General features: G+C 38.1%; 1 protein-coding gene across 1 annotated transcript in view; it reads right to left on the bottom strand.

The window, feature by feature from the left end:
- Positions 1-12,669, bottom strand: part of LOC107561100 (calpain-15-like) — a 31,950-nt gene extending 19,281 nt beyond the window's left edge. Inside the window, exons 1-2 of the mRNA XM_016245456.1 lie at positions 12,144-12,669; positions 10,655-11,422 (exon numbers count right to left, since the gene is read on the bottom strand). Coding sequence (XP_016100942.1) covers positions 10,655-10,836 — 182 coding nt within the window. The 5' untranslated portion in view covers positions 10,837-11,422; positions 12,144-12,669. The remainder of the gene's footprint in view (positions 1-10,654; positions 11,423-12,143) is intronic.
- Between the last annotated feature and the right edge of the window lie 5,651 nt (positions 12,670-18,320).

Below are 18,320 nucleotides of genomic sequence, written 5' to 3'. Positions count from 1 at the left end.
ATATTAGTTACAAATATATAATTTTTATACATTTTTATATAACACATAAAATTTTCAATATATAATATTAATAAGCTGAATAAATTAATAAACATACTCGAGACAAAGAGAAAGGAATATGCAGAGGGGAAATGCACATAGGATTAAATAAAGATAGACGCATAAGGAAGATTAATAATACAATATATTATTAATAAACCAATATTATTAATATACCAATATATTAACCTAATATATCAGACAGGTTGATTAATCAAATGAAATTGGGCCATTATGAGAAATCGGTCATACATAAAACCAATTTATTTGATTGTCTGAGGCCATATAAATGGCAAAAAAAAAATCTGGTAAATTGGTAATAAAAGAAAGGTAAAAAAATGTATAAACATAATTAAAAAGGAGATAAGGAAAAAAAAATTTCAGTGTATGCGAGAAGTCTCTCTATATAAATAAAAATATGCAACAAAGTATTATAAAATTGCATAATATTTCCTTATATACTACTAATAATAATCCACCCTACTCCCTAGACGTCAACCACTAAAAAATTCACATCAGTTGACCATTACTATCACTTATTAAAGACCCTTACTCTACATAAGAAATGACAGACTAAAGATCAACATTTAATTAATTAAAAGAGAGAAAATACCTAAAATAATAACAAGAGCATGCAAACATGATATTTGGCAACTATGAAGACCCTTTCAAAACTGTTTTATATACTGTTGGTCTTTGGGTCGGTTCCCTGTGAGCGTGCTGAGACATTTGGCCCAGAGTTTCAAAAAACCATTGCATACACGCAGTAAGACATTTGTTCTGTGAGTCACAGTCATTAGCACTGGTCTAACAGAACTGGCCCTCATCCCACTCCTCACTGCACTGTGTGTGCGCGCATTATATGACTGACTCAGTAGTGATACTAACCGTCGACTTAAGGAGGATCATGCTGATAAATAATGCAAAGAATCAAAGCTTGTGTGAGTGTCTGATCATATTGTGCGTGTGCATTATGCAGTGCATGATGGGTGTGTTCTGTGACCTGTTAACACTGCTGGAAAGCAGGGAATTATTGGTGGAAATTGTTTTTCCGGGTACGTGATATAACAGCATTCCAAACAGCATAATGTTTTTGGCTTCGGGCTGATGAACATCATGTAAGAACAATGCTTACTAGAATCCATTTAAAACAGTCGCATTTGAGTCACATAAGGAAGATCGAGGCAATCTGGGACAGATGAAATCTGAGCGAGGAAACACCTTTCATTACGCAAACAAGGAAAGGACACAAGAGGTGAAAGAATTCATTGAACAATCAATTTTTATGAATTAATATGGACATGTGCATTCAGGCTTGATGTGTCCCATATAGGAGAGACTGTCACACTTTTACTTATTTCTCAGCGTAGGTCTATTTTTAAAAGTCAACTCCTATATACTCAAACTTTAAAGTCTCAGCTAAAAAACAACTATTTTACTTGCATTTACATCATTATTGCCCACGAAAAATCACGGTTTGCTGAAAACTCATTGAACTAATAATGGTGGGGCATGTTGTCACAATGGAACTACCTTCTAAATATCTAGAAACAGTTAACATGAAAATATTAATAAAACAAAAGTATGAAAGGTAACACTAAAATATGAAACTACTGTTTCAGCCAATAAATACATTTCAATTCTCAACCTGATATACATTTCCCAACAAACCAATAAAAATATGATGACCTGGCATTTTAGTTTAGTAGACAGACTTTTGAAAGCAACATACTAAACCACTGTGTGTGTGTGTGTGTGTCAGAGAGAGATACACGGGGAGAGTTTATTCTGAATTGTGATTGGCTGAGGTGATAAGAGCTTGTTGCTATGGGAATAAATCCTCAGTAAAGCCTCAGAGGGCAGAGACTCCCTTTCTCTCAATAAAACACCCAGGAAACATCCTGATAACGTTCAGACACACACACACAATAGAGACATACAGCTGGGTTCATGGACAACATGTCACACTGGGACATCCTACAGCACTCATGTCTCAAAGGTCAAAGTAAAGGTAAAGTGTGTTATTTTTTGATGTTACAAAACTCTTCGCCTCAGATGAACTTTGAAGAAAAGGAAATGTAACATCTATAATTCTGAACAATTTTATGTAAAAATAAATATTTTTAAATAATTAAAAAAAATACATCGCGATTAAATCGCAACCATAATAAAAGTTTTTGTTTGTGTAATATGCGTGTGTTCTGTGTATATTTATTATGTAGCCTATATATAAATACACATACAGTGTATATTTTGAAAATATTTACATGTATTTACATGTCTATATTAGGGCTGCACGATAAATCGCATGCGATTTTTAATGCGCATCTTGTCAGAAAGCCGGTTCTGTAATCAGCGGTAAATCTCCATCACCTGCGTGCTTTCACATTGAGCAACATTAACTACACAGAGCCGTTGTTCACTGACGAGCTGCGCAAAAAATCACGCAAATATGAACGTGGTTTTGCGCAGCTCGTCAGTGAACAACGGCTCTGTGTAGTTAATACTGCTCAATGTGAAAGCACGCACGTGATGGAGATTTACCGCTGTGATTTATCGTGCAGCCCTAGTCTATATTTATATTCATATAATTTATATTATAAATAAATATATTTAATATATACAAGTAACATTTTTCTGAAATATATACATGCATATGTGTGTATTTATATATACATAATAAAAATACACAGTACACATACATATATTATGTAAACAAAAACTTTAACGCGATAACGATATTAGCATCCACACCAGCGAACGATATCGTCTGTTTATTCTAAGCGCACCTGCCACTTTAAATTCTTGAGCTCATTACAGCAGGATGGATTCTGATTAGCTGTCAATGTTTGTATGGTTCATCAGCTGGAAAAAATCATTCTAAAAATTAGGGATGCTCCGATCAGGATTTTTGAAGCTGAAACAGAGTACCGATTTCTTGTCATCGTGATCGGCCGATACTGATTCTGATGCTTCAAGCTTTATATAGACGGTTTCATCGGGCGCACGCGCCTGGCCCGAAGTTAAAGGGGTCATATGATGTTGCTAAAAAGAACATTATTTTGTGTATGTGGTGTAATGAAATGTGCTTATGTGGTTTAAAGTAAAAAAAAAAAAAACACATTATTTTCCACATACTGTACATTATTGTTTCTCCTCTATGCCCCGCCTTTTTGAATCTCGTCGATTTTTACAAAGCTCATCGTTCTGAAAAAGCGAGGTGTGCTCTGATTGGCCAGCTATCCAGTGCGTTGTGATTGGCCGAATACCTCAAGCGTGTGACGGAAATGTTACGCCCCTCACCATACTGTGATGCCGTGTCCAGCTGGAGCGATGATTCAAAAACATGAAAACACATTACAAACGAGGCATTTGTTGCATCCAGTGGGGACATAATTACTGATTATAATGAATTTTACGGTCATTTATGCATAAACATAAAACTCTGTCTGCATTTGTGATCGGAGAAATGACAAACAACAGTCGCGGGTGGATAAAATAAATCGTAAATTATGCAAATATTAACTACATTTAAAAAAAAAAAAATGTTCATGAGGCAGACGATTTCGCGCGTTCGCCTGATCGGGAAGCTGCAGTGACAGAAACAGTGACATTCCAGATAAAGTTTGAAAGATGCCCGAAATCGGAGGCAAATCGGTGCTCGTTCACGCGAGTGACAATCACGTAGTGTGAATTATCAAAGACGCAATCTGAGGGAATCGTCGACACGTTGGCCGCAAAATATTTGGCATGCTAAATATCTGGAGCGATTCACAATTACGCTGTGTGCAAAGATTTCTGACTGAAAACTACATCGGCGATGACCTACAGCCAATGAGAGACCAAGATACAGGGCAGAGGGAAGTTCGGGGAGGAGTTATCGATCAGAATATCAGTATTTTAATAGATATATGAACAATTATATCATACAGAAACAAGCACAAACATTTGCTTGACCAGCCACAACATCAGCATAACAGCAACTGCAAAATGATTTACCTCCAACTTTCTTTGCAGAACACCCAATCCCTGTTCCCTGCATCTCCCTCCTGCATAATCTCTTTTTCTTTTTCTCCTTGTAGCTGGAAATCAGCTCACAGACAATTTGCAGGCTATATACAGTGGGGGAAAAAAGTATTTAGTCAGCCACCAATTGTGCAAGTTCTCCCACTTAATAAGATGAGAGAGGCCTGTAATTTTCATCATAGGTATACCTCAACTATGAGAGACAAAATGAGAAAAAAAAATCCAGAAAATCACATTGTAGGATTTTTAAAGAATTTATTTGCAAATTATGGTGGAAAATAAGTATTTGGTCAATAACAAAATTTCATCTCAATACTTTGTTATATACCCTTTGTTGGCAATGACAGAGGTCAAACGTTTGCTGTAAGTCTTCACAAGGTTTTCACACACAGTTGCTGGTATTTTGGCCCATTCCTCCATCCAGATCTCCTCTAGAGCAGTAATGTTTTGAGGCTGTCGCTGGGCAACACGGATTTGCAACTCCCTCCAAAGATTTTCTATGAGGTTGAGATCTGGAGACTGGCTAGGCCCCTCCAGGACCTTGAAATGCTTCTTACGAAGCCACTCCTTCGTTGCCCGGGCGGTGTGTTTGGGATCATTGTCATGCTGAAAGACCCAGCCACGTTTCATCTTCAATGCCCTTGCTGATGGAAGGAGGTTTTCACTCAAAATCTCACGATACATGGCCCCATTCATGCTTTCGTTTACACGGATCAGTCGTCCTGGTCCCTTTGCAGAAAAACAGCCCCAAAGCATGATGTTTCCACCCCCATGCTTCACAGTAGGTATGGTGTTCTTTGGATGCAACTCAGCATTCTTTCTCCTCCAAACAAGACAAGTTGAGTTTTTACCAAAAAGTTATATTTTGGTTTCATCTGACCATATGACATTCTCCCAAATTCACTAGGTCCCCCTGTGTGGTTCTGGGATTTTTGCTCACAGTTCTTGTGATCATTTTGACCCCACGGGGTGAGATCTTGCGTGGAGCCCCAGATCGAGGGAGATTATCAGTGGTCTTGTATGTCTTCCATTTTCTAATAATTGCTCCCACAGTTGATTTCTTCACACCAAGCTGCTTACCTATTGGTCTTCCCATCTTCCCAGCCTGGTGCAGGTCTACAATTTTGTTTCTGGTGTCCTTTGACAGCTCTTTGGTCTTGGCCATTTGGCGTGTGCAATCAGCCGTACAGATGAGCTGCTACTCCCCCAGAAGTCAGCTTGGAACTCAGCTTTGAAAGACGAATTGGAGGCTATGAAGGAAGGTACCTGGGCAACACACACTTTAGCTCCCGCATCCGAACACACTCCGCACTGGTATCCTCAGTTTGGACTGCGAAATCGTTCCTCAGAACACTGAATCGATCGCCCAGCACCATACAAAGTGTGCACTCGCGGATAACCCTGCGTCTTTTTACCACAGATATTTGCAATCACCGTCGTCCTCCTTCCTTCCTAAATCCACTCTTTACTACTCCTTAAATACAATTACCTCACTTCCTTTCAGATTACGCTGCCATTCCCATTCGTTGGCGGAGTCAATCAACAGGACACGTCAGGTGTTGTGGCTTTTGAAAAAATCTTTTGAAAAAAGGCTTTTTAAAAACCAAATCTTGTTTTTTCTCAGTAAAACACATTTTGTCTTCAATTATTTTCATATTGCATATTTTTCCTATTTAAATTTTTGTTTTGAAAGTATGGTAAAAACTGGTCAAATGTACCAACAAAATATACACTTTTTGATATACCATTAAAAATACAAAACAGGTAGCCCATCTGAATTCGGACATTTAGGCTATCCATCTAATAGTAGCCTACCAAAATCTTCTTAACAGTAGAAGTTCAATCTTACTGTAGTCTTCAAATCTTCAAGTCTTACGTTTTAAAATCACAAAGGGAGTTTGGTCCCATCAGGCTAACGTGACCGTCACGACTCATGCAGCTGTAAGCTTTTCTTTTTCTTTTGTTTTTACTCACGATCTTTACAACACGCATTACATTACGTATTTCATGGCACACTCGTTTTATGCGTATTTGGCGCCACCTATTGTTGTGGGTGTATTATTGACATGTCAAAGTCTAGACCCTGAATATAAGACCACCGCGTTTTTTCAGATGTATTTCCAAGAAAAAAAAACATTGTCTTATATTCGAGACAATACGGTATATATATATATATATATTTTTATAAATAATTCCAGTCTTGCTAGAGAACTCCGGTCTGACGCACGTGGGTTCTCGCGTTATTTCCTTATCACTTCTCGCGTGTGTTTTGTTGTGAAACGTAGTTTGCGGACCAGACAGAGTTGTCTGCGACTCTTCCTATTGTAAAGTCATGCAGTTTGTAACCTCCAGTCGCCGATCCATCGTGCAATGTGAACACAGCAGCGACTGACTGCTACCTCAGATAGTCGTGCAGTGCGGACACGGCACTACGGCTCCGATGAGGTTTTGTTCCGTCCTCCATGCTGTGACAACTCACAAAAGACTATTTTTAGCCAAGCTGCGCGGAGAGCCGAGATAAACACAAGCACTGACTAGATCGGCCACGATCAGCTCCGGTTCCCATGGAGCCATAACGCGTCGCAGACGCGTGTGCAGTGAGGCGCAGATCAGCTTTAACATTCTAAGGATATTGTTTCTCTGTGCCTTTATCGTTATAGTTCTGGTGTGGACTCTGCTATTCTTTAATATTGAGAATGATTTTTAGAACTATATCTTTATCTTTATAGTTATCGTTCTTCGTGTGAACAGGGCTCAAAACTATTTATTAGCAAAATCTGGCAAATAGGTCATTAAAAAAAATAGGTAAATAAACAAATTAATAGGATAAAAAACATTATACATCATTTACAAACAGAAAAAAAAAATCGATAATTTTTGGCTAAAATATATTAGTTATGTATTAGTTTAAACAATTTTATTTAAAATAGATTATATTTCAACTACTAAAGTATAGAATGTCGTAAATAATATACATATATACACTTTATAAGAACATCATAACATAAAATAATAAATCACTTTATAAAATTAATGTTTTACTGTTTATTATATAATACTAATGCATTTCAAAATGGTAAAAACTGTATTTAAACACGGTGCTACACTCTTATTAGACAAAAAAATAATGCTTATTTAAGCACTGCAACTAAAAAGATCAAATATGATACATTAACAGTTGAATTGGCTAACCCACTATAGGATGTTGGGCACTAGCTGACCCTCATGGATTTATAAAAAGAGTCTGAAAACAGAAACAGCTTATAATTTGACGCGGATGGAAAGGCATTACATAAAGTGATTCTGAAGCTGCCTGGATTCTGTTAACACGAGAAATCCTTTAAAAAAATAACACAAGCACATGTGGAGTTCTTGCACTGCTCAGTCCTTATAAAAATAATATGACGGAATTTTTTTAGCAGTAAGAATAATTCATATGTGCCTCGTCCTGCACCATGTGACTTGTTTGAGTGCGACTGCCCCGTTGAGTCTGTCTGTGGCGTGTCAGTTGTTAAAAAGGTCGGTGACAGCTGAACGTTTGGAAATGAACAGCCGCGTACAGCAGATGGTGCTGTGGAAAAAAAACGGACGTTTCTATAAGCCTGACAGCTGAACCGCTGTTTTCTTTACATCGTATGCTCGGATGGATCGGTTAACTCTGTTAAATATTGTACACTAGCTTTTTTAATTTCTGTCCCTTAGGGTCTCTTACAATCACAGCCAAGGTTTCTTGTGGTAATTTGATACTTTATGAGTGTTTTCCACCCTCTTGCTGAGCCTTAACATTAAACAGGCCATTTTGCTACTGCGCAGTGAACATTTCTTTATGCAAATGACTTCAATTGTGATTGACTGATTTCAATGTACCAGCACAGCTTAGGCAAAAATTTAACTTCTGTCATAATTTAATCACACTTATGTACTCCCAAAAGCATTTTAGGGCCATCTTTTTGACATACAAAGACAGTCAAGGACAGAGGAGAGTGAAAAATTTAAGGGGGTCTGAATACTTTCCGTACCCACTGTATATATATATAGTGTGTGTATATGTATAAATAAGTTCCACACACACACACACATGACTCAAAGATGGCAATGACAAGACATCAAGAAGCAATGATGTTTGATGATTGGATGATAAGAAACTTTGTCTTGAGGCACTTTTTTTATTACATAATTTTTGATGCACAGCAATACTTCTTCCCATTCACTTTAATTGCATGCAAAAGAGCAGCATGAACAATCTACTGAACATCTGCTATTGTGATCCACAGAAAATAAAAGCCTCACAGATTTGGGTGAGAAAATGATGACCACATTTTCCTTTTTGAATGAACTAGCGCTTTAAATGAACATCAGCGTACATGCTGGTGATTCAGCTCCACCACACCTCCCTCAACATGTAACGCAAACATAATTAACATCTGTGAAACAGAGAAGAACGTCAAAGATGTGTGTTATCAACATGAGCACACACACACGAAACCTCATGGGTTCACGGGGTGCCCCTGGCAAACAGCGTTAAAGGGAAAATCCTCTAGTAAAAAATGCCTTCAGTCGGAGTGGCTGCAGATCCTTCTGCTCAAACCAGACCATCTGCTTATCACACACACACACAGAATACACTGTATCGACACACACACTCCATTAAACATGATCCTACTGCACTACATACACTAGTGTTTGATTTGTAATGTTTTTTTAAAAAGTCTCTTCTGCTCACCAAGGCTACATGTATTTGATCAAAAATACAGTAAAATTGTGAAATATTATTACAATTTATGTATAAATAAGTTCCACACACACACACACACGACTCAAAGATGGCAATGACAAGACATCAAGAAGCAATGATGTTTGATGATTGGATGATAAGAAACTTTGTCTTGAGGCACTTTTTTTATTACATAATTTTTGATGCACAGCAATACTTCTTCCCATTCACTTTAATTGCATGCAAAAGAGCAGCATGAACAATCTACTGAACATCTGCTATTGTGATCCACAGAAAATAAAAGCCTCACAGATTTGGGTGAGAAAATGATGACCACATTTTCCTTTTTGAATGAACTAGCGCTTTAAATGAACATCAGCGTACATGCTGGTGATTCAGCTCCACCACACCTCCCTCAACATGTAACGCAAACATAATTAACATCTGTGAAACAGAGAAGAACGTCAAAGATGTGTGTTATCAACATGAGCACACACACACGAAACCTCATGGGTTCACGGGGTGCCCCTGGCAAACAGCGTTAAAGGGAAAATCCTCTAGTAAAAAATGCCTTCAGTCGGAGTGGCTGCAGATCCTTCTGCTCAAACCAGACCATCTGCTTATCACACACACACACACAGAATACACTGTATCGACACACACACTCCATTAAACATGATCCTACTGCACTACATACACTAGTGTTTGATTTGTAATGTTTTTTTAAAAAGTCTCTTCTGCTCACCAAGGCTACATGTATTTGATCAAAAATACAGTAAAATTGTGAAATATTATTACAATTTAAAATAGCTGTTTTATAATGTAATATATAACTTATTCCGGTGATCAAACCTGAATTTTCAGCATCATTACTCCAGTGTCACATGATCTTCAGAAATCATTCTAATATGCTGATTTACTGCTCAGGAAACATTTCTGATTATTATCAATGTTGAAAACAGCCGTGCTTCTTCATATTTGTGTGGAATCTGTGATACTTCTTGAAATAGAAATCTTTTGTAAAATTAGAAATGCCCCTACCGTCCCTTTTGATCAATTTAATTAGTCCTTGCAGAATAAAAGTATTAATTTCTTTCCAAAAAAAAAAAAAACACCTTTTGAATGGTAGTTAAAAATGAACCAACATCCCAGAGTAAAAAAACTAACTTCTGATTAAACTCAAAATTGCATTCTCAACTCATTTTACACATTTCCAAATAAAATCTAGGATGGAATTTGATCTTATTTATCAAGAAACTATTGAACGGTGGGTGAACATTTCCTTCAGAATAACATGCACAGATGAAACGCTCACAAAACTACCAGGAACGTACACTGAAAATATATTTTGGCCTAAATTTAAGATTTATGTCATTGAATTACATTTCCATGCATTTGGACTACACAGTTTTAACAAACTAATAAACTTAATGTGATGCATATTTGTCAGTGATGCATGAATAAAACAGACAGGTCAGATTTCTGTAATAGCACTGATGAACTAAATGTGTTTTAAAATACACAATAACCAACTTTATATATTTATCATTAGTAAGTCCAATTTGTTTAACTAACTGAATATTGCTTGTTCCATGTTCAAACTTTTTAACTGAATAAATTTGAATGAATGTATTTTGATTGAAATAAAATCAAACTATGCCACTATATCAGTTTCACTGATGCATGACTGACAAATATTTATCACACTAGGGTTATTAGTTATATTAAAACTGTGTGATCCGAGTGCATGCACTTCAAATACATAAATCTTAAATTTAGGCCTAAACTTTTGTTTGAGCGTGTAAATAGTCAATCTGGCATCATGTTGATCTTAAATCCCCTGATGAGGCGATGCTGGCGCATGCACGTGTTTACCTGCGCTCTCTATGTGGGATAGGCTGCTGCTGCTGCTGGCGTGTGATGAAAGTGGTTCCCCACACCGGACTGCTGTGGCTAGTCCTGAGCCAGCCCATCGGAGCGGCCGGCGGGAACGGAGCCGTGGTGAACCCGTGATCTGATTCTCTGTCCGTGGTCAGAGACGACGCAGAACTCCCCATTGCCACGAGCAACTTAGAAACACACACGCTGCGTCCGTCTGGTTGTCTTTCATACACATAAATACACTCAAACGCAAAGGTCAACGGTTCTCAAGCTCAGTTCGGAGGGTCAGACATCTCCTCTAGTCTGCCAGAGATCAACATCAGGAAGTGACAGACAGGAAGTGGCTGTGATTGACAGCGCTCATGCACACAAGCGAGTCTATAAATGATCCACGGGTGCCGTTTTCCCCAAAGGTCTGCGAGGGCCGCAGGCCCTTTAGTCTCTCTAAGCCTCAGGTGGCGTTTAACCTGCCGTAACCTCGCCTGAGAGGAAGGACGACACTTCGGGGATGGCGGTACAACACATTACTGAAGCACTAGAGACAAAAACACTCCGTTTAGGGCTTTAAAAGAGGAAGTTTGACGCAGCGAGAAAGTTTCCAGTCTCCATTCCCGTCTTGTTTTTCTACGCGTCTGGTTGAGTCACGGCGCAGTCCTTCTAATCATGTTCACTGCCTGTCTCTCTCTCTCGCTCTCTGTCTTGTCTGTGGCTCATCTTTCCGCAGCTGTCACCGGGATTACGATGCGTCACATTTCATCCAGCCTGCAGAAGCAAATATTCCTTTCATCGCAAACAAACATCAGCGTCCAGAGAACAAGCATATCAATCCGTGTGCATCTACGCATGCGAATGAGTGCATGTATGTGTGCGTGCAATTAATCAGAGATGCATGCGAAGAGCATTTTTAAAAGCAATTTCTGCACGGTAACCTGTTAAAAAACTGACTTCTAATGACAATTCGGGAGGTTTTAACTAGTAGAAACATTATAAACAGGCTAAATTAAAATGGTAAAAAATATTTTTAAATACATTTTCTATTTACATTGTTTTTTATTAAATTAAAAAATTGTAAGGTATTTTTGCTGATACAAATAATCACTATTATTTTATGGCAACTATGACTGATATAATGATTCTATATGGGTTTGCATGCTTAAAAAATGCTTAACGTTTTATATTTCCGATCAGGCACTAAAACTATTTTAACGTTCTGAAAAAAAAATGGATAACTTTATAACATGGAACAAAAAATTTAGCATCTAATTCTGATCTCATATTTAAAAATAATCATTAAAAAACACCAGTAATAATTTAAACATCATGGTAACATCTGTCGATACCAGTTCAGCCACCAATATTCTGTGCATACCTAGTAAGCGCTGAAAAACGAATCAGTCAGATATAAAAACGACATAACATGACTATGCATGCATATGTGTGCAAGCCCCTGTATAAGCATCAGTGCGTATGCGACTGCGCATACATGTATGCATGCATGTGTCTCCAGCATCAGTGGACTCCGATGACACAGAGAGGGTTTCTGACCCAGTGGAGGCCCTCAGCGGGTCAGACTGCAGGTGCTGCAGTGAATCTCGTCCTGCTCCAGCTGAGCATCTCATCCGAGTCTCATCTAAACCTCATGCAGATGTTCATAACGTGACAGCGACGGCTGTGAAGGTTCTCATCTGTCTCTCTAGGCACCGGAGTATCAAGTTTGACACTCAGATCGTGACTATGAATATTTAACGGCGCAGAGAGGCTCGGGTGAGGTGCAGTGGTCTCGGGCCCGGTGAGGACATGAGCGCTCCGGTTCCGCCGGTCCGATGTGGGTCTCAGCTGCGGTCGAGCGTCAAAAGCATCGGGATGGATGATGCAGACACAGACAGATCCCTGCGGCTGAAACGCTGCCGTCCAGATGCGCGGTGCGGTTTCGCTCGGTTCCGTTTGCCGGTTCGGTCACTTATGATTCGGCTGGAGCGGAAGATGATGATGATGATGATGATGATGATGATGATGATGATGATGATGATGATGATGATGATGATGATGATGATGATGATGATGATGATGATGATGATGATGATGATGATGATGATGATGATGATGATGATGATGATGATGATGATGATGATGATGATGATGCTGCTGCCGCGCACCGCATAAACACACACAACAACCAAACTGCAGCGGTGTTTTCATGCATCTCCTCACGGGACTCATGATGACAGCATGCGTGTGTCTAAAGCGCAGTTTGATGTGCATGCATATGCTGCGGTTATTTATTTGATCCGCTTCTTAATTCAGCCCGTTTCTCTCCAGGGCGCGCAGATGCGCGAGGATAACGGCGAGTCAGCAGCGCGCATGCGCAGCGTCGACACTCAGCCTCTGCTACAGGACTCGGATTCTCTCGTTTTTCTCATGCACAAATATACACTAATAATCTAGAGACAAAGCCAGTCGAGAGCACGCCTGGGTCATATTTAAACTCAAAATCATAAGAAGAAATATCTAATAAATTATTATTTAATAAATATAAACGAATTCTGAATTATAACAATATGTTTTGACATTTAACATGAATTTCCATTCAAAATGTCTTGGAAAAAGACCTAATGAATGAATAAATGAAGGTTTAATGAGCTGTGGTGAACACATTTGGATGTGAACATCAGTTGTGTGTCTTGTGATTGTAGATTATAAAGCTACTCATTTCTTCTATATTATGAGAGACACTGAAGAAAAGGCTATAATATGCCAGTTTAGTGCATTATTAAACGAGAAGACAAATTATGCTAACTGCACTGATACGTACAGTATGCAGAAAACATTTTAAGCGAGAAGTGCTCCTGTCATTGTTACTCATTACTTAGTTGCATTATTAAATATTCTTAATGCAAACTTCAGAAACGGGCTGTGATCAATGACATCGCAACATCATCAAGGTGAATTTGAGCAGTAGGTCAAATATGTGTTCAGAGAGTTCGTTGGTTAATTAGGTAAGTTCAGTACGTTATTTTGTGTAAGTCATACACAGGAAATTCTAGGGAAATTATGTTATTGCACTTTCGCAATAACTCAACTCATAAAACCAGTCTGACAAGATCTTACGCACGCATACAACACAGCTACAGATTCTTGTGGTGTGAGAGAGCCAAAGTGTGAAACAACTTACTGAAACCACTAAAGACTCGATTATGGAGCGTGCTAACAATGACAAAACATGCATACAATATTTAAGGCATGTGACACGGATGACAGCAGATTCAGGAGAAAATGCGTCACTGCTGTTGAAACACACACACCTTCCTCCTAATGAGTCTCAATGAGCTCAAAAGACTTCTACTGAGCTGATACTCAAACTCTGTGCCCCTAAGAGATTGATTTTATTTTAGAGTTCTAAAACATTATTTGAGCATTTCCTACCTAAGTTAGCTAATTAACTACACACATGATCAGCTATCCTTATGGGGACTCTCCATAGGCGTAATGGGTTTTCTGTACAGACTGTAAATCAGAGATGCATGCGAAGAGCATTTTTAAAAGCAATTTCTGCACGGTAACCTGTTAAAAAACTGACTTCTAATGACAATTCGGGAGGTTTTAACTAGTAGAAACATTATAAACAGGCTAAATTAAAATGGTAAAAAATATTTTTAAATACATTTTCTATTTACATTGTTTTTTATTAAATTAAAAAATTGTAAGGTATTTTTGCTGATACAAATAATCACTATTATTTTATGGCAACTATGACTGATATAATGATTCTATATGGGTTTGCATGCTTAAAAAATGCTTAACGTTTTATATTTCCGATCAGGCACTAAAACTATTTTAACGTTCTGAAAAAAAATGGATAACTTTATAACATGGCACAAAAAATTTAGCATCTAATTCTGATCACACACACACACACACACACGTATGGTCAGCTATCCTTGTGGGGACATCCCATAGGCGCAATGGGTTTTCTACTGTACAGACCGTATTTTCTATTGCCCTACACCAACCCTACCCCTAAACCTACCCCTCACAGGAGACTTTGTGCAGTTTTAGACTTTCTAAAATCTTCATTCTGTGTGATTTATTAGCTTGTTTACCCATGGAGACCTCCATTTAGGTCCCCACCGTGACACGAGTCCCCATGAGTCGGTGTGTATTCAGGTTTAAGTCCCCACCAGAATAGAAAAACAGGTACACACACACACACACCTGTTACACTGTATATTCAGAGCCAACTGACCCATGAGAGACAGACAGATTGCTGAATACACATACAGACAGACAATCTACTAAAACTATGCTTCATTATTCTTACAAATGAAAATTGAACATGATCTGATTAAAAAAAAAAAAAAAACCAGAACTGAGAACTACAGTGAAAGACACTCAGTCTGAATGAGGAACTGACGATGATTGCTCAGTATGGTAATATTATTCATAAACATGAGCATCTTTAAAGCGACTCATATAACAGACTCATCACACACACTCAATTCAGCTCAACATTTCGATGTTTTAAAACGGATTGAAAGACCAGATTTCAGCTTCTGAAGGAAATGTCCACATCTCAGAGTTCACTTCCTAGTTCAGAAGCATCAATAAACCAGAGCCTAAACCAAAACCAGCACTTAACCCATGACCAAACCAGCGTTCGCGTTCAGAACGAGCAGTTCTTTCAGTGGCAGAGTGTTACATTCTATCACTTCGCCAAGGAAGTTGAAAAGCAAGAAACGATACAATGTAACATTTGATGCGACTCTCGCTCGCGCAATTAAAGAAACAGAAACCGCCAAAACACAGCGCATGGAAATACATACAGGCTACATCAAAATACCTACACCTTGACATATGAGGTGTTTTATGATCTATGTAATCTGCGTTCAGAAAAGTGCTCTTACTTGTGAAGCACAGGGAGACCTTCGGATGGACTGATGATCTTCTCTTCCTTGACTTGGCCGTTTAACTTTCCCTTCTGCTGTCCGAATCGATTCATTTCCTCCTTCATATAAACGCGTCTTCGCTCCCCACGAGCTCTGTTTTCCTCCGATCCATGCTCGTTTGTGACCTGGCTGCTTTGATCTACTGCCTGAATCTCGCAGGGTTCCTCATGCTCCTCTGTGGAAATAATCTCAAGAAGCAGAGCGCCGCGCACTCGCCGTAAATCCGCGCTGGAACCCCGCGCTGCGCCACTCAGAATGCGTAACTCTCGTTCAGAATCCGGATTTCTCAAACTCGTTTCCCAAAATGCCTTGTGTGTATCGGAGAGAGAGGTCAATTCTCATTGGACAGCGAATGTTGTCGGCCTGTAACTGTTTCCTTGGAGATGCACGGGGTTTTAACGTAAGGGGGCGCATTACGGCTCAAACCCACGACGGTTTGTAGTTATTGAAAATATTTGTTTATTGAAAAACTGTATATTTTTTTTTAATCTGAAGCTGACAGAGATTCATATTTGAAATTCAAATCACAATCTGCGTCAACAGTGTTCATAAAAATAATTATTTTTTAAAATCCTCGATTAGCCAACACAATTAACCGTGATTGGTCCATCCTGACCAGCGTTGAGAAAAGTAACAGGTATCACAATATTTTATACACGACAGTAAGGTATTTTAATGGTCGTTTAATTGAAGATAAACCGTGAAGAGTTAAAACAGGATAACAGGATATCGTACTTGAATAATTAGAGGCAACCTTTATTTTCTACAGCCTTTCTATCTCTTTCCATGAGAGGAAACTCCCGGGTGTGGTTAAATCGAGTCGGTTTTCTCAACAAACTGAACTAAAACCGAAACTGAGCCTGTGGTAAATTACATAAGGATGATACGAAATATATCTAAATACTTTAATGTGGAGATATCAATGTTATCAATACTTTATTCTAATCATAAATGTGATCAAAAATGTAACAATCTGAGGAAACATCACAAGCGACGCGGTGTATTGTTATTATTGTGATTAATAATTTACATGCGCATTATATTTTCACTATAACAAGAAAAGCGGTGACTTGAAGGGTGAACAGCGACATCTAGCGGAAGAACGAGAGTACTATTAAACAGCAGAAATCAAATGTGTCTGTCTGATGGAATGTGAATTAAAACGTTCCAAGTGTTCCATCTAGTGGTTAACAGTGGAAGTTCTGAGAAGATTATTTTCTTACCCTATTAATGGTTGCATGCAGGTCGTATTAGAGCAAGCATTTATCATTATAATTATAAACATATATTAAGGCTTATTTGCAAGTTGAAAAAAGAAAAGAAAAAACACATTATGGATTAAATATATATCGTTTAGAGAGACGCAGAGAATGTTAAAAGCCCTTAGTTTAAATGAGTATGATTGAAATATCTTTCATTTGAAATGATCAGCCAGGAGGATAATTCGTAACAGAGTCATAGAATAATAACATGATTCAGATGCATTTGGTGCTGTGATCCTTCAAAGCTCTGGAAGCAGGACTTTGTACTAATCCAGCGGCCAGTTGCATAAACAGAGGCAGTATGTTAAGACTGTGTCTTAAGAACTAGACTAATTAGCAGTTAAATCAGGCTTTCAGATTCAAATTAGAGCATTTTTATGTAACTGATTTTTAAAAAGTCTTGGAAAAAAACGAGATTACTTATTTTTCAGACTAGTCTAAGGAGTTTATGCAACTGGCACCAAATCTTGGCGGTGTGCATGGGGGAGGAAGAAAACCCAAACTTCCCAGTTTCTGTGGCATTTGCCATACATTCACAATATCCCCCAGTCTGTTCTTATAGCAGCATGTCAACAGATTTAATCCCAGTGTCACCGGCTGCATTTGTGCTTGTGCATCACATGTTTCAGGAAATATTACATGTGCCAGGATTTCTCTAGTTTGGGTTTCTCCCTCCAATATTTTTGGTTTGTTTTCCTATTTTGCGGTTCTCTCCCATTTTCCCTCTGTAAGAAAAATATAAATAATACTATTTATATAAGTCTATTTTGAACCTAGGAACTTAAAAAAGCACATTTTGAATGTACCATTTTAAATAATATTTTTAAATATTGTTTTTTTAATAGACAAAACTTCAGATTTGGCTCTGACAGAATATTTGAAATATCTGATAGATGTCTGATGCTCGTTTGTTTGTTAGGTTATCAAATAACTTGATAAAGTCTACTTTTCGAGAATTCTATAAGTGCCTTTAATTGAATAATTGGCCATATTTCAAGGGCCTGTCATTAAATGATAATTAAAACCCTCCCTTAATTTGGATGAACGTGTTCTTTTGTTATGAACCGAAACTCGTTTGAACGTGCCACATCTAATTAAAATGAGCCGAGACATGACAAAAATCAAATTTTATGCGTGAATGAGACACACAAGGCTTGAGATTTAAATCCCACAGAAATCACTGAAACAGCTGGAACGGCAGGTTACCTGACAATGATGCGCGCCGTGGGCGGGGCTTAATGGACCAGGCTTGATCCTTATTGGTCGGTCTATTAAATAATAATTTTCTATGTGTACTTTCTATTTAATTAAAATCTGATAAAGGTAGTATTATCAAGACCGCCGATGATATAATAACACAAACACTAGTACCTACAGAATATATTAAACATTGCATGTAATTGCGGAATATTTTATTTTATTTATTTATTTAGTCATTTAGCAGACGCTTTTATC

Source organism: Sinocyclocheilus grahami, unplaced genomic scaffold, assembly GCF_001515645.1.
Source record: "Sinocyclocheilus grahami isolate Dianchi unplaced genomic scaffold, SAMN03320097.WGS_v1.1 scaffold758.1, whole genome shotgun sequence".
Classification (NCBI taxonomy): Eukaryota; Metazoa; Chordata; class Actinopteri; order Cypriniformes; family Cyprinidae; genus Sinocyclocheilus; species Sinocyclocheilus grahami.
Note: the sequence above shows the minus strand (reverse complement) of the source record. Positions and strands in the feature narration are given on the sequence as shown.